The 26,634-nt window shown below is 26.8% G+C and overlaps 1 protein-coding gene across 2 annotated transcripts in view; it reads right to left on the bottom strand.

The window, feature by feature from the left end:
* Positions 1–900: 900 nt before the first annotated feature.
* Positions 901–26,634, bottom strand: part of LOC129957570 (microfibrillar-associated protein 1A-like) — a 52,657-nt gene continuing 26,923 nt past the window's right edge. For both annotated transcript variants that reach the window (XM_056069945.1, XM_056069937.1), the window contains exons 10-12: positions 23,412–23,571; positions 1,975–2,064; positions 901–1,185 (exon numbers count right to left, since the gene is read on the bottom strand). In XM_056069945.1, the coding sequence (XP_055925920.1) occupies positions 1,000–1,185; positions 1,975–2,064; positions 23,412–23,571 (436 nt within the window). In that variant the 3' untranslated portion in view covers positions 901–999. The remainder of the gene's footprint in view (positions 1,186–1,974; positions 2,065–23,411; positions 23,572–26,634) is intronic.

Genomic DNA, 26,634 nt, shown 5'->3' on the forward strand with positions numbered 1-26,634 from the left:
TATGTTTCTTTAATAGTTTTCACAGTTTAATTATATTAGTGATATAAATTTAAACTACTGAATGCATAAAATTTATTTGATAGTTATAAAACATATCAAGCAAACTACATTTTTTAAATACTTTATAAATGCTTTCCTTTAGTTTGCAAAATGAATTCACATCAAAACATTGGCCATACACACATCACTTCTTAAAAATCTTCTATAGGGATAAATTAAAAAAACATGACTTTTCAAATAAAAATTCACATTTGTGATGTGTACAGTAGAGTTTAAATTAGGACATGTTAAATTATTTGCAAAGCAAATGTGTCATTTTTCACAATATTTGAAATGATAGGAAGAAATAGAATTCATATCCAATCTAAATATCTTCAAAAATACAAAACCAGTCACAAATTATAAATAAATTTCTGTGGGAAAAAAGGTAGACTGTACAGTTAAATAATTTTAGAAAATCATGACTTCTTAATTGACTTGTGTCTATTAAGTTTTATATACAGTAACCAATTTTTTTTTTCTGCTAAGATAAGAAAGTTATACAAATTGTTATACATTGTTTACATTTTAGTTAAAAAATTATTCAAAAAAGACGTCTTATACTTGTAGCCATCTTATATGTATAATTACAGTTTAAATATTTCCTTAAATTTATGCATGTAAGTAAAATATTCAGTAACTCATGAATACAACTTATTTTCTAAATAGCATTATTAGTAAAAAAGAAGAAGAAGAAAAAAAAAAAAAACAATTAAATGTCTTTATTTTCAATGAAACAAAATTATGGGGTCAACAATTTTTTTAATGTAATTCTTTTTACAAAAGAATATGAATTGATATTTACAGACACATATAAATGGAGATCCGCTACAGATTGTTTCAAAACATTAAATATGCATAAAACAAAAATAAAATACATTTATTTTCCTATTAGCATAGTCCTATTTACAAAATGAAAATCAGTTGATATCTACACATTGTTAAAAGATACTCAATACATTATAACAACTTCCTCTTCTTCTTGGCAGAAGGACGATCAAACACTTGCTTCATACCTCCTGCCTGATTATGGTGGAATTTAATATTCTGAGCAGTTTCAGCCATCCATGGTGAATCAAAAATAGTCGTATCTTGATCAACCAAATGAGTATATTTAGTTCTCCCAGATCTCCCAAAGTTTTTAACCTAAAATTTAAAAAAGGAAAATTATATATGAAGCAAATGACAATAATAATCAAATGATAATATTAAAATGAAATAAATCAAAAAAAAAGAGAGAGAGAGAGAAAGGATTATTTTTCTTTTAATAAATAAGAAAATTCTATATATTTGCTATTTCTATAGATTCTACTTAATATAGATAGGAATAAATGCTAAAAGAAAGAAATAAGAAAGATAGAATCATATTACTCAGAGAAAGTATCAGTGATTTGTTGTGAGGTCAATTTTATTTGCATAACAACTTTGATTATACAAAAAAAAAATTCTTAAAGCTAAACAGATAAAATTACTAATTCCATGGCGCATTACATAAAAAAATAATAATATATCTTTTTAACCTTTCAACTTCAATACTACTCTATTTAGAAACATAACTGAGAATTTTTTGAATAATAATTAAAATTTTAGCTGTCAAATTTCCTATTTTAAAAGCATAAAAAGTTTTACTTTTTACTTTATAATAAAATTGATAAAAAAAATTTATTCAAAAATGCCAAATTTATAAAATTAAGATCAATTTAGAGAAACTGTAAAAATACAGAATTTTAAATATTTCAAACACAGTTCCCAAATCCTATTGTTAATTTTCTAAAAAAATTTCTAATGAAAGTGGAAAGATAAAATGATAAATGTGACAGGAATAAAATTAACCACAGAATTAATTTTAAAATAAATTCCTGTACTTATAAAGATGCAAAGATAAATTATGTAATAATCAGTACAACTGAAGCAATTCCTTTTTTCTCAACTTACCTGCATAACTTTTGGTAAGATAGTTTTGTCAAAGTGATCTTCAAGAGTAGGTGCAGAGAAATCTCTTCGATAAACATCATCTTCATTGTCCTATTAAAAATGAAAGAGATATTTTAAAAGAGAAGGCATGAAAATAAATGATTTCAAAATAATGGATCAATATTCTTTCATACATTTCTTCATATAAGCAATTAAAATTACTTAAAAAAATATTCACTCAAGAAAAAATTAGACTTGCATAAAAAAGGCCATTTAATGAAAACTTCTAAAATATAACTTCATTACAAAATCATTGCTCGTTGATTTATTCCTGAAATATATTTTGTAAAAATAAAATTAAATAAAGCTAATAATGTCAATGGAAATTATTTTACATACCGACTCATTGCAGAAATTTGATATTAAAAAATAAACCTAAATTCTACATATACCCAAGAAACAATACTTTTATCACCAATTCTTAAAAGTCGAAGTTTAATGTAATACTGGGGTTGATGTTTAAATATGTATGAACAGTAATAGTTAACTTCACTAAATATAAAACATAAATGTTATATGGGGGGGGGATGTTTATAAAATAGGTTAAGTAAAGCATCATAATATAACAACTGCTATCAATCTTTTTCTCCATTGCAATAATACAAATAGATAGATATTTAGTTGATGATAAATGACAAAAAAAAAAAAAAAAAAAAAGACTTTCAGAATCATATTTTCTAATCTTAATTACTCTCCAGACCATCTAATAAAACTAGCAGCATTTTCTAACTCCAATCCTAATATTTGAGATGTCTTTCTGAAAATTTCAGTTTCCAAAAGAAGGATACCCCTCCTCCATTACTGCTGAATGCTAAGTTCCAATGAATGCACTTTCGAATCTATCCATTATAGTTATTGAAAATTACATTGTTTCATTTCAATTGCTGGTCTCCCCATTATCCAAAAATTTATATATAATATCTATCCATTAAATTCTGCTTTTTACTATAGCAATCTATCAAGTCATGAACAAATTAACAATTCTAGAAAATGATATTTTAATACTTACACACAATTATTCAGCCTTCATCTTACTTAAAAATATCACTTCCATTTGCCTTTATTTATTAAGTGTCTAGCCTCAAAAATATATGCAATAAAAAAATTAGAATCCATTTTTTTTTTTCATTTAAAGGCTTCTGATCATTCAGGAATATAAAGGAAAAAAGAAATAGATGTTTTTGCAAAGACAGTTTTGGAATTCTTTTTCATGTGAATATGATTCCGAATCTGAGTGATAATATAATGCAAATCATCTCAGGAATTATCATAGGATCAAATTCATTTGGAGACTTAACAGACATTTTTATTATCCCTAAATAAATTTGAAGAACAGTAAAAGATAAATTTATTGCATTTAAAATATGCAAAATGGTCATTACACCAGGCCTTTAGCACAAATTCAATCTTTCTGGCAACCCTTTTTACATCAATTGCAAGGACGTCAGTGTCATTTCCCACATCCATATAATTGACATAAGGTCATTCAGCTTACAAAGTTGTGCAAAGAAAAAAATTTAAAATCTTTCAATCCAATATAGAAAAATTAACAAAACATTTTTGGTATATGATTTCATAAACATTCTTGAGACAAACTAGAGCCACATGAGCAATTTGAAAAATAAATACTTGGTCCTGAAGGTAATAACAGAATTCAATGCATCATCTATGACAAGATATTCTAATTCTGTTATTGCATTTAAAATTTTTATGATTTCTTAAAATTTTAGTATAATAAGTTATTGAGTTTAAAAAATAAGAGGCCTCAGATTGTTCAATACAGCAATAATGCTCTTTTGTAATGCATGAACAAAAGCATGGAACCGTATATAAAGGTTAAATAATCCATAAACTAGTTATTAATATTTATTTTTCAAATACTCTTAAAACACTTCTCCAAACGATTAAATCATATTTGTTTTTCAAACATCTATCTTAATTAAAGGATATATAAAGGAACATTCAGGAATAAACTTATTGTATACATTTACTCAACTCTAGAACATTAAATGGTGGTTCCAATTTATTTATAGTTTCAGTATTAACATTTTTAAAAGTTGATATTTAGCTACTTTTACACAGTTTACAGTTTAAGAAGTCAATTTTTAGCTTAAGCAAAAACACATTTAGATCATTTTAACTTGCTTCAATATTTTCTTTTTCAATAATATTAATTTTAAATTGTTTTTAGTGATTTGATTCTGAGGACAAGTTTACAATAATATAATTAAAATGATTGCAAGCAAAATTAATTTTGAATTTAGTTGATGTTTTCAAATTCATGAATTTAAAATTGCAATAGCTATTTTGATATCACACAGGAATCTATACCACTCATATAAGAAAAATTTGTTCAAAAAGCAAGTTTTTTAGTTTCTTTGAGGTGAATAGGCACATTCCAATACTTAGAAGACAAATCTAAAGTGACATTTTTTTCCTTTAATAATTAATTTATCAGATTTATACTAGAGGTAATTATTTCAAATCTGACTGGCACTGAACACTGAATTTCCTGAAATCTATGCATAATCAAATCTTTTTTTACCCTCATCATATTTAAAAGCTAAAGGTTACTATATCAGATAAATAGGAACTAATGCTTTCTTTTGTTAAACTAGTTAGCATTAATTTTTCAATCTGTCTCTTAATTTCTTGCTCTTCAGCAATAGTATGATAACATCTCAGACCATCTAATAAAACTAGCAGCATTTTCTAACTCCAATCCTAATATTTGAGATGTCTTTCTGAAAATTTCAGTTTCCAAAAGAAGGATACCCCTCCTCCATTACTGCTGAATGCTAAGTTCCAATGAATGCACTTTCGAATCTATCCATTATAGTTATTGAAAATTACATTGTTTCATTTCAATTGCTGGTCTCCCCATTATCCAAAAATTTATATATAATATCTATCCATTAAATTCTGCTTTTTACTATAGCAATCTATCAAGTCATGAACAAATTAACAATTCTAGAAAATGATATTTTAATACTTACACACAATTATTCAGCCTTCATCTTACTTAAAAATATCACTTCCATTTGCCTTTATTTATTAAGTGTCTAGCCTCAAAAATATATGCAATAAAAAAATTAGAAGCCATTTTTTTTTTTTTTTCATTTAAAGGCTTCTGATCATTCAGGAATATAAAGGAAAAAAGAAATAGATGTTTTTGCAAAGACAGTTTTGGAATTCTTTTTCATGTGAATATGATTCCGAATCTGAGTGATAATATAATGCAAATCATCTCAGGAATTATCATAGGATCAAATTCATTTGGAGACTTAACAGACATTTTTATTATCCCTAAATAAATTTGAAGAACAGTAAAAGATAAATTTATTGCATTTAAAATATGCAAAATGGTCATTACACCAGGCCTTTAGCACAAATTCAATCTTTCTGGCAACCCTTTTTACATCAATTGCAAGGACGTCAGTGTCATTTCCCACATCCATATAATTGACATAAGGTCATTCAGCTTACAAAGTTGTGCAAAGAAAAAAATTTAAAATCTTTCAATCCAATATAGAAAAATTAACAAAACATTTTTGGTATATGATTTCATAAACATTCTTGAGACAAACTAGAGCCACATGAGCAATTTGAAAAATAAATACTTGGTCCTGAAGGTAATAACAGAATTCAATGCATCATCTATGACAAGATATTCTAATTCTGTTATTGCATTTAAAATTTTTATGATTTCTTAAAATTTTAGTATAATAAGTTATTGAGTTTAAAAAATAAGAGGCCTCAGATTGTTCAATACAGCAATAATGCTCTTTTGTAATGCATGAACAAAAGCATGGAACCGTATATAAAGGTTAAATAATCCATAAACTAGTTATTAATATTTATTTTTCAAATACTCTTAAAACACTTCTCCAAACGATTAAATCATATTTGTTTTTCAAACATCTATCTTAATTAAAGGATATATAAAGGAACATTCAGGAATAAACTTATTGTATACATTTACTCAACTCTAGAACATTAAATGGTGGTTCCAATTTATTTATAGTTTCAGTATTAACATTTTTAAAAGTTGATATTTAGCTACTTTTACACAGTTTACAGTTTAAGAAGTCAATTTTTAGCTTAAGCAAAAACACATTTAGATCATTTTAACTTGCTTCAATATTTTCTTTTTCAATAATATTAATTTTAAATTGTTTTTAGTGATTTGATTCTGAGGACAAGTTTACAATAATATAATTAAAATGATTGCAAGCAAAATTAATTTTGAATTTAGTTGATGTTTTCAAATTCATGAATTTAAAATTGCAATAGCTATTTTGATATCACACAGGAATCTATACCACTCATATAAGAAAAATTTGTGCAAAAAGCAAGTTTTTTAGTTTCTTTGAGGTGAATAGGCACATTCCAATACTTAGAAGACAAATCTAAAGTGACATTTTTTTCCTTTAATAATTAATTTATCAGATTTATACTAGAGGTAATTATTTCAAATCTGACTGGCACTGAACACTGAATTTCCTGAAATCTATGCATAATCAAATCTTTTTTTACCCTCATCATATTTAAAAGCTAAAGGTTACTATATCAGATAAATAGGAACTAATGCTTTCTTTTGTTAAACTAGTTAGCATTAATTTTTCAATCTGTCTCTTAATTTCTTGCTCTTCAGCAATAGTATGATAACATCTCAGACCATCTAATAAAACTAGCAGCATTTTCTAACTCCAATCCTAATATTTGAGATGTCTTTCTGAAAATTTCAGTTTCCAAAAGAAGGATACCCCTCCTCCATTACTGCTGAATGCTAAGTTCCAATGAATGCACTTTCGAATCTATCCATTATAGTTATTGAAAATTACATTGTTTCATTTCAATTGCTGGTCTCCCCATTATCCAAAAATTTATATATAATATCTATCCATTAAATTCTGCTTTTTACTATAGCAATCTATCAAGTCATGAACAAATTAACAATTCTAGAAAATGATATTTTAATACTTACACACAATTATTCAGCCTTCATCTTACTTAAAAATATCACTTCCATTTGCCTTTATTTATTAAGTGTCTAGCCTCAAAAATATATGCAATAAAAAAATTAGAATCCATTTTTTTTTTTTCATTTAAAGGCTTCTGATCATTCAGGAATATAAAGGAAAAAAGAAATAGATGTTTTTGCAAAGACAGTTTTGGAATTCTTTTTCATGTGAATATGATTCCGAATCTGAGTGATAATATAATGCAAATCATCTCAGGAATTATCATAGGATCAAATTCATTTGGAGACTTAACAGACATTTTTATTATCCCTAAATAAATTTGAAGAACAGTAAAAGATAAATTTATTGCATTTAAAATATGCAAAATGGTCATTACACCAGGCCTTTAGCACAAATTCAATCTTTCTGGCAACCCTTTTTACATCAATTGCAAGGACGTCAGTGTCATTTCCCACATCCATATAATTGACATAAGGTCATTCAGCTTACAAAGTTGTGCAAAGAAAAAAATTTAAAATCTTTCAATCCAATATAGAAAAATTAACAAAACATTTTTGGTATATGATTTCATAAACATTCTTGAGACAAACTAGAGCCACATGAGCAATTTGAAAAATAAATACTTGGTCCTGAAGGTAATAACAGAATTCAATGCATCATCTATGACAAGATATTCTAATTCTGTTATTGCATTTAAAATTTTTATGATTTCTTAAAATTTTAGTATAATAAGTTATTGAGTTTAAAAAATAAGAGGCCTCAGATTGTTCAATACAGCAATAATGCTCTTTTGTAATGCATGAACAAAAGCATGGAACCGTATATAAAGGTTAAATAATCCATAAACTAGTTATTAATATTTATTTTTCAAATACTCTTAAAACACTTCTCCAAACGATTAAATCATATTTGTTTTTCAAACATCTATCTTAATTAAAGGATATATAAAGGAACATTCAGGAATAAACTTATTGTATACATTTACTCAACTCTAGAACATTAAATGGTGGTTCCAATTTATTTATAGTTTCAGTATTAACATTTTTAAAAGTTGATATTTAGCTACTTTTACACAGTTTACAGTTTAAGAAGTCAATTTTTAGCTTAAGCAAAAACACATTTAGATCATTTTAACTTGCTTCAATATTTTCTTTTTCAATAATATTAATTTTAAATTGTTTTTAGTGATTTGATTCTGAGGACAAGTTTACAATAATATAATTAAAATGATTGCAAGCAAAATTAATTTTGAATTTAGTTGATGTTTTCAAATTCATGAATTTAAAATTGCAATAGCTATTTTGATATCACACAGGAATCTATACCACTCATATAAGAAAAATTTGTGCAAAAAGCAAGTTTTTTAGTTTCTTTGAGGTGAATAGGCACATTCCAATACTTAGAAGACAAATCTAAAGTGACATTTTTTTCCTTTAATAATTAATTTATCAGATTTATACTAGAGGTAATTATTTCAAATCTGACTGGCACTGAACACTGAATTTCCTGAAATCTATGCATAATCAAATCTTTTTTTACCCTCATCATATTTAAAAGCTAAAGGTTACTATATCAGATAAATAGGAACTAATGCTTTCTTTTGTTAAACTAGTTAGCATTAATTTTTCAACCTGTCTCTTAATTTCTTGCTCTTCAGCAATAGTATGATAACATCTCAGACCATCTAATAAAACTAGCAGCATTTTCTAACTCCAATCCTAATATTTGAGATGTCTTTCTGAAAATTTCAGTTTCCAAAAGAAGGATACCCCTCCTCCATTACTGCTGAATGCTAAGTTCCAATGAATGCACTTTCGAATCTATCCATTATAGTTATTGAAAATTACATTGTTTCATTTCAATTGCTGGTCTCCCCATTATCCAAAAATTTATATATAATATCTATCCATTAAATTCTGCTTTTTACTATAGCAATCTATCAAGTCATGAACAAATTAACAATTCTAGAAAATGATATTTTAATACTTACACACAATTATTCAGCCTTCATCTTACTTAAAAATATCACTTCCATTTGCCTTTATTTATTAAGTGTCTAGCCTCAAAAATATATGCAATAAAAAAATTAGAATCCATTTTTTTTTTTTCATTTAAAGGCTTCTGATCATTCAGGAATATAAAGGAAAAAAGAAATAGATGTTTTTGCAAAGACAGTTTTGGAATTCTTTTTCATGTGAATATGATTCCGAATCTGAGTGATAATATAATGCAAATCATCTCAGGAATTATCATAGGATCAAATTCATTTGGAGACTTAACAGACATTTTTATTATCCCTAAATAAATTTGAAGAACAGTAAAAGATAAATTTATTGCATTTAAAATATGCAAAATGGTCATTACACCAGGCCTTTAGCACAAATTCAATCTTTCTGGCAACCCTTTTTACATCAATTGCAAGGACGTCAGTGTCATTTCCCACATCCATATAATTGACATAAGGTCATTCAGCTTACAAAGTTGTGCAAAGAAAAAAATTTAAAATCTTTCAATCCAATATAGAAAAATTAACAAAACATTTTTGGTATATGATTTCATAAACATTCTTGAGACAAACTAGAGCCACATGAGCAATTTGAAAAATAAATACTTGGTCCTGAAGGTAATAACAGAATTCAATGCATCATCTATGACAAGATATTCTAATTCTGTTATTGCATTTAAAATTTTTATGATTTCTTAAAATTTTAGTATAATAAGTTATTGAGTTTAAAAAATAAGAGGCCTCAGATTGTTCAATACAGCAATAATGCTCTTTTGTAATGCATGAACAAAAGCATGGAACCGTATATAAAGGTTAAATAATCCATAAACTAGTTATTAATATTTATTTTTCAAATACTCTTAAAACACTTCTCCAAACGATTAAATCATATTTGTTTTTCAAACATCTATCTTAATTAAAGGATATATAAAGGAACATTCAGGAATAAACTTATTGTATACATTTACTCAACTCTAGAACATTAAATGGTGGTTCCAATTTATTTATAGTTTCAGTATTAACATTTTTAAAAGTTGATATTTAGCTACTTTTACACAGTTTACAGTTTAAGAAGTCAATTTTTAGCTTAAGCAAAAACACATTTAGATCATTTTAACTTGCTTCAATATTTTCTTTTTCAATAATATTAATTTTAAATTGTTTTTAGTGATTTGATTCTGAGGACAAGTTTACAATAATATAATTAAAATGATTGCAAGCAAAATTAATTTTGAATTTAGTTGATGTTTTCAAATTCATGAATTTAAAATTGCAATAGCTATTTTGATATCACACAGGAATCTATACCACTCATATAAGAAAAATTTGTGCAAAAAGCAAGTTTTTTAGTTTCTTTGAGGTGAATAGGCACATTCCAATACTTAGAAGACAAATCTAAAGTGACATTTTTTTCCTTTAATAATTAATTTATCAGATTTATACTAGAGGTAATTATTTCAAATCTGACTGGCACTGAACACTGAATTTCCTGAAATCTATGCATAATCAAATCTTTTTTTACCCTCATCATATTTAAAAGCTAAAGGTTACTATATCAGATAAATAGGAACTAATGCTTTCTTTTGTTAAACTAGTTAGCATTAATTTTTCAATCTGTCTCTTAATTTCTTGCTCTTCAGCAATAGTATGATAACATCTCAGACCATCTAATAAAACTAGCAGCATTTTCTAACTCCAATCCTAATATTTGAGATGTCTTTCTGAAAATTTCAGTTTCCAAAAGAAGGATACCCCTCCTCCATTACTGCTGAATGCTAAGTTCCAATGAATGCACTTTCGAATCTATCCATTATAGTTATTGAAAATTACATTGTTTCATTTCAATTGCTGGTCTCCCCATTATCCAAAAATTTATATATAATATCTATCCATTAAATTCTGCTTTTTACTATAGCAATCTATCAAGTCATGAACAAATTAACAATTCTAGAAAATGATATTTTAATACTTACACACAATTATTCAGCCTTCATCTTACTTAAAAATATCACTTCCATTTGCCTTTATTTATTAAGTGTCTAGCCTCAAAAATATATGCAATAAAAAAATTAGAATCCATTTTTTTTTTTTTTCATTTAAAGGCTTCTGATCATTCAGGAATATAAAGGAAAAAAGAAATAGATGTTTTTGCAAAGACAGTTTTGGAATTCTTTTTCATGTGAATATGATTCCGAATCTGAGTGATAATATAATGCAAATCATCTCAGGAATTATCATAGGATCAAATTCATTTGGAGACTTAACAGACATTTTTATTATCCCTAAATAAATTTGAAGAACAGTAAAAGATAAATTTATTGCATTTAAAATATGCAAAATGGTCATTACACCAGGCCTTTAGCACAAATTCAATCTTTCTGGCAACCCTTTTTACATCAATTGCAAGGACGTCAGTGTCATTTCCCACATCCATATAATTGACATAAGGTCATTCAGCTTACAAAGTTGTGCAAAGAAAAAAATTTAAAATCTTTCAATCCAATATAGAAAAATTAACAAAACATTTTTGGTATATGATTTCATAAACATTCTTGAGACAAACTAGAGCCACATGAGCAATTTGAAAAATAAATACTTGGTCCTGAAGGTAATAACAGAATTCAATGCATCATCTATGACAAGATATTCTAATTCTGTTATTGCATTTAAAATTTTTATGATTTCTTAAAATTTTAGTATAATAAGTTATTGAGTTTAAAAAATAAGAGGCCTCAGATTGTTCAATACAGCAATAATGCTCTTTTGTAATGCATGAACAAAAGCATGGAACCGTATATAAAGGTTAAATAATCCATAAACTAGTTATTAATATTTATTTTTCAAATACTCTTAAAACACTTCTCCAAACGATTAAATCATATTTGTTTTTCAAACATCTATCTTAATTAAAGGATATATAAAGGAACATTCAGGAATAAACTTATTGTATACATTTACTCAACTCTAGAACATTAAATGGTGGTTCCAATTTATTTATAGTTTCAGTATTAACATTTTTAAAAGTTGATATTTAGCTACTTTTACACAGTTTACAGTTTAAGAAGTCAATTTTTAGCTTAAGCAAAAACACATTTAGATCATTTTAACTTGCTTCAATATTTTCTTTTTCAATAATATTAATTTTAAATTGTTTTTAGTGATTTGATTCTGAGAACAAGTTTACAATAATATAATTAAAATGATTGCAAGCAAAATTAATTTTGAATTTAGTTGATGTTTTCAAATTCATGAATTTAAAATTGCAATAGCTATTTTGATATCACACAGGAATCTATACCACTCATATAAGAAAAATTTGTGCAAAAAGCAAGTTTTTTAGTTTCTTTGAGGTGAATAGGCACATTCCAATACTTAGAAGACAAATCTAAAGTGACATTTTTTTCCTTTAATAATTAATTTATCAGATTTATACTAGAGGTAATTATTTCAAATCTGACTGGCACTGAACACTGAATTTCCTGAAATCTATGCATAATCAAATCTTTTTTTACCCTCATCATATTTAAAAGCTAAAGGTTACTATATCAGATAAATAGGAACTAATGCTTTCTTTTGTTAAACTAGTTAGCATTAATTTTTCAATCTGTCTCTTAATTTCTTGCTCTTCAGCAATAGTATGATAACATCTCAGACCATCTAATAAAACTAGCAGCATTTTCTAACTCCAATCCTAATATTTGAGATGTCTTTCTGAAAATTTCAGTTTCCAAAAGAAGGATACCCCTCCTCCATTACTGCTGAATGCTAAGTTCCAATGAATGCACTTTCGAATCTATCCATTATAGTTATTGAAAATTACATTGTTTCATTTCAATTGCTGGTCTCCCCATTATCCAAAAATTTATATATAATATCTATCCATTAAATTCTGCTTTTTACTATAGCAATCTATCAAGTCATGAACAAATTAACAATTCTAGAAAATGATATTTTAATACTTACACACAATTATTCAGCCTTCATCTTACTTAAAAATATCACTTCCATTTGCCTTTATTTATTAAGTGTCTAGCCTCAAAAATATATGCAATAAAAAAATTAGAAGCCATTTTTTTTTTTTTTTTCATTTAAAGGCTTCTGATCATTCAGGAATATAAAGGAAAAAAGAAATAGATGTTTTTGCAAAGACAGTTTTGGAATTCTTTTTCATGTGAATATGATTCCGAATCTGAGTGATAATATAATGCAAATCATCTCAGGAATTATCATAGGATCAAATTCATTTGGAGACTTAACAGACATTTTTATTATCCCTAAATAAATTTGAAGAACAGTAAAAGATAAATTTATTGCATTTAAAATATGCAAAATGGTCATTACACCAGGCCTTTAGCACAAATTCAATCTTTCTGGCAACCCTTTTTACATCAATTGCAAGGACGTCAGTGTCATTTCCCACATCCATATAATTGACATAAGGTCATTCAGCTTACAAAGTTGTGCAAAGAAAAAAATTTAAAATCTTTCAATCCAATATAGAAAAATTAACAAAACATTTTTGGTATATGATTTCATAAACATTCTTGAGACAAACTAGAGCCACATGAGCAATTTGAAAAATAAATACTTGGTCCTGAAGGTAATAACAGAATTCAATGCATCATCTATGACAAGATATTCTAATTCTGTTATTGCATTTAAAATTTTTATGATTTCTTAAAATTTTAGTATAATAAGTTATTGAGTTTAAAAAATAAGAGGCCTCAGATTGTTCAATACAGCAATAATGCTCTTTTGTAATGCATGAACAAAAGCATGGAACCGTATATAAAGGTTAAATAATCCATAAACTAGTTATTAATATTTATTTTTCAAATACTCTTAAAACACTTCTCCAAACGATTAAATCATATTTGTTTTTCAAACATCTATCTTAATTAAAGGATATATAAAGGAACATTCAGGAATAAACTTATTGTATACATTTACTCAACTCTAGAACATTAAATGGTGGTTCCAATTTATTTATAGTTTCAGTATTAACATTTTTAAAAGTTGATATTTAGCTACTTTTACACAGTTTACAGTTTAAGAAGTCAATTTTTAGCTTAAGCAAAAACACATTTAGATCATTTTAACTTGCTTCAATATTTTCTTTTTCAATAATATTAATTTTAAATTGTTTTTAGTGATTTGATTCTGAGAACAAGTTTACAATAATATAATTAAAATGATTGCAAGCAAAATTAATTTTGAATTTAGTTGATGTTTTCAAATTCATGAATTTAAAATTGCAATAGCTATTTTGATATCACACAGGAATCTATACCACTCATATAAGAAAAATTTGTGCAAAAAGCAAGTTTTTTAGTTTCTTTGAGGTGAATAGGCACATTCCAATACTTAGAAGACAAATCTAAAGTGACATTTTTTTCCTTTAATAATTAATTTATCAGATTTATACTAGAGGTAATTATTTCAAATCTGACTGGCACTGAACACTGAATTTCCTGAAATCTATGCATAATCAAATCTTTTTTTACCCTCATCATATTTAAAAGCTAAAGGTTACTATATCAGATAAATAGGAACTAATGCTTTCTTTTGTTAAACTAGTTAGCATTAATTTTTCAATCTGTCTCTTAATTTCTTGCTCTTCAGCAATAGTATGATAACATCTCAGACCATCTAATAAAACTAGCAGCATTTTCTAACTCCAATCCTAATATTTGAGATGTCTTTCTGAAAATTTCAGTTTCCAAAAGAAGGATACCCCTCCTCCATTACTGCTGAATGCTAAGTTCCAATGAATGCACTTTCGAATCTATCCATTATAGTTATTGAAAATTACATTGTTTCATTTCAATTGCTGGTCTCCCCATTATCCAAAAATTTATATATAATATCTATCCATTAAATTCTGCTTTTTACTATAGCAATCTATCAAGTCATGAACAAATTAACAATTCTAGAAAATGATATTTTAATACTTACACACAATTATTCAGCCTTCATCTTACTTAAAAATATCACTTCCATTTGCCTTTATTTATTAAGTGTCTAGCCTCAAAAATATATGCAATAAAAAAATTAGAAGCCATTTTTTTTTTTTTTCATTTAAAGGCTTCTGATCATTCAGGAATATAAAGGAAAAAAGAAATAGATGTTTTTGCAAAGACAGTTTTGGAATTCTTTTTCATGTGAATATGATTCCGAATCTGAGTGATAATATAATGCAAATCATCTCAGGAATTATCATAGGATCAAATTCATTTGGAGACTTAACAGACATTTTTATTATCCCTAAATAAATTTGAAGAACAGTAAAAGATAAATTTATTGCATTTAAAATATGCAAAATGGTCATTACACCAGGCCTTTAGCACAAATTCAATCTTTCTGGCAACCCTTTTTACATCAATTGCAAGGACGTCAGTGTCATTTCCCACATCCATATAATTGACATAAGGTCATTCAGCTTACAAAGTTGTGCAAAGAAAAAAATTTAAAATCTTTCAATCCAATATAGAAAAATTAACAAAACATTTTTGGTATATGATTTCATAAACATTCTTGAGACAAACTAGAGCCACATGAGCAATTTGAAAAATAAATACTTGGTCCTGAAGGTAATAACAGAATTCAATGCATCATCTATGACAAGATATTCTAATTCTGTTATTGCATTTAAAATTTTTATGATTTCTTAAAATTTTAGTATAATAAGTTATTGAGTTTAAAAAATAAGAGGCCTCAGATTGTTCAATACAGCAATAATGCTCTTTTGTAATGCATGAACAAAAGCATGGAACCGTATATAAAGGTTAAATAATCCATAAACTAGTTATTAATATTTATTTTTCAAATACTCTTAAAACACTTCTCCAAACGATTAAATCATATTTGTTTTTCAAACATCTATCTTAATTAAAGGATATATAAAGGAACATTCAGGAATAAACTTATTGTATACATTTACTCAACTCTAGAACATTAAATGGTGGTTCCAATTTATTTATAGTTTCAGTATTAACATTTTTAAAAGTTGATATTTAGCTACTTTTACACAGTTTACAGTTTAAGAAGTCAATTTTTAGCTTAAGCAAAAACACATTTAGATCATTTTAACTTGCTTCAATATTTTCTTTTTCAATAATATTAATTTTAAATTGTTTTTAGTGATTTGATTCTGAGGACAAGTTTACAATAATATAATTAAAATGATTGCAAGCAAAATTAATTTTGAATTTAGTTGATGTTTTCAAATTCATGAATTTAAAATTGCAATAGCTATTTTGATATCACACAGGAATCTATACCACTCATATAAGAAAAATTTGTGCAAAAAGCAAGTTTTTTAGTTTCTTTGAGGTGAATAGGCACATTCCAATACTTAGAAGACAAATCTAAAGTGACATTTTTTTCCTTTAATAATTAATTTATCAGATTTATACTAGAGGTAATTATTTCAAATCTGACTGGCACTGAACACTGAATTTCCTGAAATCTATGCATAATCAAATCTTTTTTTACCCTCATCATATTTAAAAGCTAAAGGTTACTATATCAGATAAATAGGAACTAATGCTTTCTTTTGTTAAACTAGTTAGCATTAATTTTTCAATCTGTCTCTTAATTTCTTGCTCTTCAGCAATAGTATGATAACATCTCAGACCATCTAATAAAACTAGCAGCATTTTCTAACTCCAATCCTAATATTTGAGATGTCTTTCTGAAAATTTCAGTTTCCAAAAGAAGGATACCCCTCCTCCATTACTGCTGAATGCTAAGTTCCAATGAATGCACTTTCGAATCTATCCATTATAGTTATTGAAAATTACATTGTTTCATTTCAATTGCTGGTCTCCCCATTATCCAAAAATTTATATATAATATCTATCCATTAAATTCTGCTTTTTACTATAGCAATCTATCAAGTCATGAACAAATTAACAATTCTAGAAAATGATATTTTAATACTTACACACAATTATTCAGCCTTCATCTTACTTAAAAATATCACTTCCATTTGCCTTTATTTATTAAGTGTCTAGCCTCAAAAATATATGCAATAAAAAAATTAGAATCCATTTTTTTTTTTTTTTTCATTTAAAGGCTTCTGATCATTCAGGAATATAAAGGAAAAAAGAAATAGATGTTTTTGCAAAGACAGTTTTGGAATTCTTTTTCATGTGAATATGATTCCGAATCTGAGTGATAATATAATGCAAATCATCTCAGGAATTATCATAGGATCAAATTCATTTGGAGACTTAACAGACATTTTTATTATCCCTAAATAAATTTGAAGAACAGTAAAAGATAAATTTATTGCATTTAAAATATGCAAAATGGTCATTACACCAGGCCTTTAGCACAAATTCAATCTTTCTGGCAACCCTTTTTACATCAATTGCAAGGACGTCAGTGTCATTTCCCACATCCATATAATTGACATAAGGTCATTCAGCTTACAAAGTTGTGCAAAGAAAAAAATTTAAAATCTTTCAATCCAATATAGAAAAATTAACAAAACATTTTTGGTATATGATTTCATAAACATTCTTGAGACAAACTAGAGCCACATGAGCAATTTGAAAAATAAATACTTGGTCCTGAAGGTAATAACAGAATTCAATGCATCATCTATGACAAGATATTCTAATTCTGTTATTGCATTTAAAATTTTTATGATTTCTTAAAATTTTAGTATAATAAGTTATTGAGTTTAAAAAATAAGAGGCCTCAGATTGTTCAATACAGCAATAATGCTCTTTTGTAATGCATGAACAAAAGCATGGAACCGTATATAAAGGTTAAATAATCCATAAACTAGTTATTAATATTTATTTTTCAAATACTCTTAAAACACTTCTCCAAACGATTAAATCATATTTGTTTTTCAAACATCTATCTTAATTAAAGGATATATAAAGGAACATTCAGGAATAAACTTATTGTATACATTTACTCAACTCTAGAACATTAAATGGTGGTTCCAATTTATTTATAGTTTCAGTATTAACATTTTTAAAAGTTGATATTTAGCTACTTTTACACAGTTTACAGTTTAAGAAGTCAATTTTTAGCTTAAGCAAAAACACATTTAGATCATTTTAACTTGCTTCAATATTTTCTTTTTCAATAATATTAATTTTAAATTGTTTTTAGTGATTTGATTCTGAGGACAAGTTTACAATAATATAATTAAAATGATTGCAAGCAAAATTAATTTTGAATTTAGTTGATGTTTTCAAATTCATGAATTTAAAATTGCAATAGCTATTTTGATATCACACAGGAATCTATACCACTCATATAAGAAAAATTTGTGCAAAAAGCAAGTTTTTTAGTTTCTTTGAGGTGAATAGGCACATTCCAATACTTAGAAGACAAATCTAAAGTGACATTTTTTTCCTTTAATAATTAATTTATCAGATTTATACTAGAGGTAATTATTTCAAATCTGACTGGCACTGAACACTGAATTTCCTGAAATCTATGCATAATCAAATCTTTTTTTACCCTCATCATATTTAAAAGCTAAAGGTTACTATATCAGATAAATAGGAACTAATGCTTTCTTTTGTTAAACTAGTTAGCATTAATTTTTCAATCTGTCTCTTAATTTCTTGCTCTTCAGCAATAGTATGATAACATCTCAGACCATCTAATAAAACTAGCAGCATTTTCTAACTCCAATCCTAATATTTGAGATGTCTTTCTGAAAATTTCAGTTTCCAAAAGAAGGATACCCCTCCTCCATTACTGCTGAATGCTAAGTTCCAATGAATGCACTTTCGAATCTATCCATTATAGTTATTGAAAATTACATTGTTTCATTTCAATTGCTGGTCTCCCCATTATCCAAAAATTTATATATAATATCTATCCATTAAATTCTGCTTTTTACTATAGCAATCTATCAAGTCATGAACAAATTAACAATTCTAGAAAATGATATTTTAATACTTACACACAATTATTCAGCCTTCATCTTACTTAAAAATATCACTTCCATTTGCCTTTATTTATTAAGTGTCTAGCCTCAAAAATATATGCAATAAAAAAATTAGAATCCATTTTTTTTTTTTTTTCATTTAAAGGCTTCTGATCATTCAGGAATATAAAGGAAAAAAGAAATAGATGTTTTTGCAAAGACAGTTTTGGAATTCTTTTTCATGTGAATATGATTCCGAATCTGAGTGATAATATAATGCAAATCATCTCAGGAATTATCATAGGATCAAATTCATTTGGAGACTTAACAGACATTTTTATTATCCCTAAATAAATTTGAAGAACAGTAAAAGATAAATTTATTGCATTTAAAATATGCAAAATGGTCATTACACCAGGCCTTTAGCACAAATTCAATCTTTCTGGCAACCCTTTTTACATCAATTGCAAGGACGTCAGTGTCATTTCCCACATCCATATAATTGACATAAGGTCATTCAGCTTACAAAGTTGTGCAAAGAAAAAAATTTAAAATCTTTCAATCCAATATAGAAAAATTAACAAAACATTTTTGGTATATGATTTCATAAACATTCTTGAGACAAACTAGAGCCACATGAGCAATTTGAAAAATAAATACTTGGTCCTGAAGGTAATAACAGAATTCAATGCATCATCTATGACAAGATATTCTAATTCTGTTATTGCATTTAAAATTTTTATGATTTCTTAAAATTTTAGTATAATAAGTTATTGAGTTTAAAAAATAAGAGGCCTCAGATTGTTCAATACAGCAATAATGCTCTTTTGTAATGCATGAACAAAAGCATGGAACCGTATATAAAGGTTAAATAATCCATAAACTAGTTATTAATATTTATTTTTCAAATACTCTTAAAACACTTCTCCAAACGATTAAATCATATTTGTTTTTCAAACATCTATCTTAATTAAAGGATATATAAAGGAACATTCAGGAATAAACTTATTGTATACATTTACTCAACTCTAGAACATTAAATGGTGGTTCCAATTTATTTATAGTTTCAGTATTAACATTTTTAAAAGTTGATATTTAGCTACTTTTACACAGTTTACAGTTTAAGAAGTCAATTTTTAGCTTAAGCAAAAACACATTTAGATCATTTTAACTTGCTTCAATATTTTCTTTTTCAATAATATTAATTTTAAATTGTTTTTAGTGATTTGATTCTGAGGACAAGTTTACAATAATATAATTAAAATGATTGCAAGCAAAATTAATTTTGAATTTAGTTGATGTTTTCAAATTCATGAATTTAAAATTGCAATAGCTATTTTGATATCACACAGGAATCTATACCACTCATATAAGAAAAATTTGTGCAAAAAGCAAGTTTTTTAGTTTCTTTGAGGTGAATAGGCACATTCCAATACTTAGAAGACAAATCTAAAGTGACATTTTTTTCCTTTAATAATTAATTTATCAGATTTATACTAGAGGTAATTATTTCAAATCTGACTGGCACTGAACACTGAATTTCCTGAAATCTATGCATAATCAAATCTTTTTTTACCCTCATCATATTTAAAAGCTAAAGGTTACTATATCAGATAAATAGGAACTAATGCTTTCTTTTGTTAAACTAGTTAGCATTAATTTTTCAATCTGTCTCTTAATTTCTTGCTCTTCAGCAATAGTATGATAACATCTCAGACCATCTAATAAAACTAGCAGCATTTTCTAACTCCAATCCTAATATTTGAGATGTCTTTCTGAAAATTTCAGTTTCCAAAAGAAGGATACCCCTCCTCCATTACTGCTGAATGCTAAGTTCCAATGAATGCACTTTCGAATCTATCCATTATAGTTATTGAAAATTACATTGTTTCATTTCAATTGCTGGTCTCCCCATTATCCAAAAATTTATATATAATATCTATCCATTAAATTCTGCTTTTTACTATAGCAATCTATCAAGTCATGAACAAATTAACAATTCTAGAAAATGATATTTTAATACTTACACACAATTATTCAGCCTTCATCTTACTTAAAAATATCACTTCCATTTGCCTTTATTTATTAAGTGTCTAGCCTCAAAAATATATGCAATAAAAAAATTAGAATCCATTTTTTTTTTTTTTTTTCATTTAAAGGCTTCTGATCATTCAGGAATATAAAGGAAAAAAGAAATAGATGTTTTTGCAAAGACAGTTTTGGAATTCTTTTTCATGTGAATATGATTCCGAATCTGAGTGATAATATAATGCAAATCATCTCAGGAATTATCATAGGATCAAATTCATTTGGAGACTTAACAGACATTTTTATTATCCCTAAATAAATTTGAAGAACAGTAAAAGATAAATTTATTGCATTTAAAATATGCAAAATGGTCATTACACCAGGCCTTTAGCACAAATTCAATCTTTCTGGCAACCCTTTTTACATCAATTGCAAGGACGTCAGTGTCATTTCCCACATCCATATAATTGACATAAGGTCATTCAGCTTACAAAGTTGTGCAAAGAAAAAAATTTAAAATCTTTCAATCCAATATAGAAAAATTAACAAAACATTTTTGGTATATGATTTCATAAACATTCTTGAGACAAACTAGAGCCACATGAGCAATTTGAAAAATAAATACTTGGTCCTGAAGGTAATAACAGAATTCAATGCATCATCTATGACAAGATATTCTAATTCTGTTATTGCATTTAAAATTTTTATGATTTCTTAAAATTTTAGTATAATAAGTTATTGAGTTTAAAAAATAAGAGGCCTCAGATTGTTCAATACAGCAATAATGCTCTTTTGTAATGCATGAACAAAAGCATGGAACCGTATATAAAGGTTAAATAATCCATAAACTAGTTATTAATATTTATTTTTCAAATACTCTTAAAACACTTCTCCAAACGATTAAATCATATTTGTTTTTCAAACATCTATCTTAATTAAAGGATATATAAAGGAACATTCAGGAATAAACTTATTGTATACATTTACTCAACTCTAGAACATTAAATGGTGGTTCCAATTTATTTATAGTTTCAGTATTAACATTTTTAAAAGTTGATATTTAGCTACTTTTACACAGTTTACAGTTTAAGAAGTCAATTTTTAGCTTAAGCAAAAACACATTTAGATCATTTTAACTTGCTTCAATATTTTCTTTTTCAATAATATTAATTTTAAATTGTTTTTAGTGATTTGATTCTGAGGACAAGTTTACAATAATATAATTAAAATGATTGCAAGCAAAATTAATTTTGAATTTAGTTGATGTTTTCAAATTCATGAATTTAAAATTGCAATAGCTATTTTGATATCACACAGGAATCTATACCACTCATATAAGAAAAATTTGTGCAAAAAGCAAGTTTTTTAGTTTCTTTGAGGTGAATAGGCACATTCCAATACTTAGAAGACAAATCTAAAGTGACATTTTTTTCCTTTAATAATTAATTTATCAGATTTATACTAGAGGTAATTATTTCAAATCTGACTGGCACTGAACACTGAATTTCCTGAAATCTATGCATAATCAAATCTTTTTTTACCCTCATCATATTTAAAAGCTAAAGGTTACTATATCAGATAAATAGGAACTAATGCTTTCTTTTGTTAAACTAGTTAGCATTAATTTTTCAATCTGTCTCTTAATTTCTTGCTCTTCAGCAATAGTATGATAACATCTCAGTTTAACTGGAAATCAGAGTTGAATATTATTCTTTGAGGTTCAATTCTAAATTCACCTGTATTGTAATTGTAATTAACAAAAAATACAATAAAAACAAAGATAAAAGGTAGAATGTCCATGCAATGCGAATTTAAAAGGATAAAAAATAATTAATTTTAAGAATTTGAATTAAATTTAATGTACTACACATGCATTTTATAATGTATATATATACACATACAACTGAGCATAGCATTTCAAAATGGAACAATGTTGACAGTTGCAAAGTAACAATAAAATACAATCATTTTTTTTTTTTTTTTTTTAATATTCATAAGTAACACATACTGTTAGAAAGGAAAGAGAGAGAAGCACTTCATGTTAAATATTTTAAGCATATGGACAGAAAAATAATCCATATATATCAAAAGAACAATAAAACAAATTAAAGAAAAAAAATGGGGGAGGGGGGAATAGAGAAAAAAGGGGAAAAAAAAACAAGTATTGGCAAAAAAACACATTAGCAAGTAAAAAAAAAAAAAATGCCTGGTAATGGAGATATTTTTTTAAAAATTTTTTAGTTATTGTATTTTTATTGACATTTGAATTTAAGAATGTTTTAGGCTTTAGGAGGATAAAAGCAATGCTTTTTTTTTTTGGTGTTTGCTAACATTACCTACAGAAAATATTTAAAACTTCTTCATTTTATTCCAATTCAAAACACTCTCTACTTTTTAATCTTAAATATTACTCTTATAAATTTTGAAACATATTATATTTTTTGTTCACATAAATAAGATATTTAAAATAAAATTTTACCAAGAAAAATGCTCCTCTGTGGTAATATTTCTGGAGGAATTTATATTTTCCTTTGGCAGCTTTATTAGTGACAAGACGGGGATTAGTTCGTTGCTCAGCGCGTCTCTCTTCTTCAGTCATGCTATGGATTCTTTCAATCTCCATTTTTTCTTTCTCATATCTGGTTTGAGAAGAAAACTCATTATAAATTCATTCTTGAAACAAAATGTTAAATATTAAAATAACATTTAAAAATTAAACACCAAAAATTATCTTTAAACAATATCTAATGAACCTGCACTATAAAATATTAGATTTTGCAAAATTATGAATTAAATATAATTCTAGTGATAGCAACTTTTTCTGTGCTTACATAGAAAATCTCAACTTCAAATAATATTTAACTTTCTAAAAATAAAAAGTTGGAAAAACATTTTCATACACCTAAACTTAAAATGCATAGAAATTTTTAATTGATAATTTGTAGTGATAGATATATTTAATTTTTATTATCTATAGCAATTTAATTACTAATAGTTTTTGTTATCTATTTATTATGACATTCTGCTACAAGAGTTCAACAAGTTCCTAGTTCAGTTCAACAAGATCCCTATCAAAATCTTGAATCTCATAATAAAACCACTAAAGACAAAAATTCTATAACTTTGTTCATGAATCACAATGTGAACATATATCTTTTTATCATAGCTTCTTCCTTGTACAAATTATGCCACTTGGCATGAAATAAATCAAAGTTGAAATTTCAAAAGTTTCTTCTTTTCAGATATACATTTGCAAAATTATATATATATAAATGAAAATATTTAAAGAAACTATATTTAAAGATTTGTCATAGCTTCTCTGAGTTCTAATAATTTAAAATTAGTTGATATATTTAATTCTCTCTATCAAGAGATAGGTTAATCATGTATGCTGAAAAAAAAAATACAACAAAAAAAGAATCCTTCCGGGAATGTTAACAGTTTCATTTTCAAAAAATTCAATGGACTGCCCCTAAAGCTCATAAATCTACTATCAAATAAACACTATGGTAAATTTTATTCTTCTTTTTTCTCATTTCTGATTTATTACTGACAGATAGGGTCAATTGTTGAAAAAATAAAACCTTTGCTTCAAATTTGCATTAAACTATCAATAATTTGAGAAAATAATTTTTAAAAAGTTGATAAAAATACTGAGGACATCTTGCTTACAGTTTACCTCTCACATATATAAAAATGGTAATATTTTACTAACACAAATATAATTTTTAAGTTAATAAAAATTGAATAAAAATTTAATTCCATATGCAGAAGTAATATATGTGGTAAATTAACTTCACGAGAGGGCGCTCTGCGTTCTTCCGGTGATAGCCAGCAGTCGGAGGGCAGAGTTCAGAGTTCACTAGACGAGGGGAGAGAACGGACGTCCGCCGAGAAGGGTGCGACCGGAAACCGAGAAGCCGTGATACTCTGAAAAAGGGCTGAAACTGGAATTCTTGCGTTGAAGAATCCCTCTGAAAATGCCAGTGCACCACGCGTAGGTGGGAAAGATCCTTTGAACGACATCAACTGTCCATCTTCATGTAATATAAATTCCTTCTTCATCATTGAATACCATTTGTAAAAACCATCCGAATCATCATTTGTTAATCAAGAAATAAAAGATTAAGCTAATTCAAGTGGACTGATGCATTAAAACCCATCACACCCACAACCATGGGGGCTCGGAGCCGGTGAACAACAAATTTTAAAAGGTACTGTGCTACTCCTGTTTTATATTTATTCTGCCATATTTCTGAAAATGAGTATCTTAAATAATTTAAAGAAGTGTGATTTAAAAATACTTGCCGAAGAACTCGGTGAAACTGTGTCAGAAAATGCTAAAATTTTGGAACTTAAGAAATTAATTGAGAATTCTGATGTTTTTAAAACGGATCAAGAATTTGTCCGTGGCGTCATCAAATCGATCGTTGAGGATCGTACGGCTAAGGCAGTTACTGAACAATCCAAGTTAGAGATTGAAAGAATAAAATTGGCCCGACTCGAGAAGGAGATTGAGCTAGAAAAACTGAAAAAACAAACATTGCCTGGTGAGCAAACAAACGTGTCCTTTAGTTTTGAAAGTTTAATAAAAAGTGTTAAAACACTAACAATTTCTGTTCCTGAGAAACCCGAGGCATTTCATTTGTTTTTTACTTCCTTAGAAAAGGCATTTATTACTAAAGAAGTTCCTAAAGACTTCCAAGCTGAGATATTAATTAATTTGCTAGGGGTTAAAGCTAATAATGTTTTAACGTATGCAACTGAGCAGGATTTGTCGGATTATGAAAAATTAAAAGAGTTCTTTTTAGCTGAATTTCAGCCGACACCTCGAGAATGTCTTAGTAATTTTAAAAATGCTCAACGTTTACCAAGCGAATCGCACGTACAATTCGCATCGCGATTAACTGCAACATTTGATTACTATTGTCAGGTAAGAGAAGTAAAAGGAGATTTTAAAAAATTATGTGATTTAATTGTTGCAGATCAGTTGTACGAAACTTTGGATTTCCAAACTAAAGAATACGTAGGTATTCGCGAAGGAAAAACATGGTTTCCGCCAACTCAGTTAGGTCGCGAATGTGATTTATTTTTTTCATCTCGGGGTAAATCGTTATCAGAAGTCAGTAATTCTAATGTACATAGTAGTGAAACGAAAGCATCAAGGTTTCAAAAACAGGCAATGGAAAGTGAATCGTTTCGTCGAAACAAATATCAAAATTTTAAACCGGAAAGGATTTGTTATGTATGCGGGGAAAAGGGGGAAAGCTTTCATTTCGCTCGTAACTGTCCAAAACGATTTGAAAAATCTACAAATGAAAGTGAGACAGAAAACAAATTTGTTATATCAGGAATTGGAAAAAAGCCAAAAAATATGCTAGAATATATTGATATTTTTGTGGATGGAAAAAAAGTAAAATTTCTAAAAGATTCTGGAAGTGAACTTATAATTGTGAACAAATCATTTTTTCCTATCAAAAAAACAACGGGAAATATACAAGTTGAAACTTGTTTTGGAAATGAAATTTCTGCTCAAACGGCAACCTTTTCATTTGCTTTTAATGAAGAATGTAAACCCGTTGAGATTGAGGCAGTTATAAGTGATCAATTAGTAATGGAGGGAATTTTCCCGCCAAAATGTCTGAGTCTTATGCAGAATAATGAATTGGTAAGCACCGAAAATAAACAGGTGGATGGACGTG

Source organism: Argiope bruennichi, chromosome 2 (genome assembly GCF_947563725.1).
Source record: "Argiope bruennichi chromosome 2, qqArgBrue1.1, whole genome shotgun sequence".
NCBI lineage: Eukaryota > Metazoa > Arthropoda > Arachnida > Araneae > Araneidae > Argiope > Argiope bruennichi.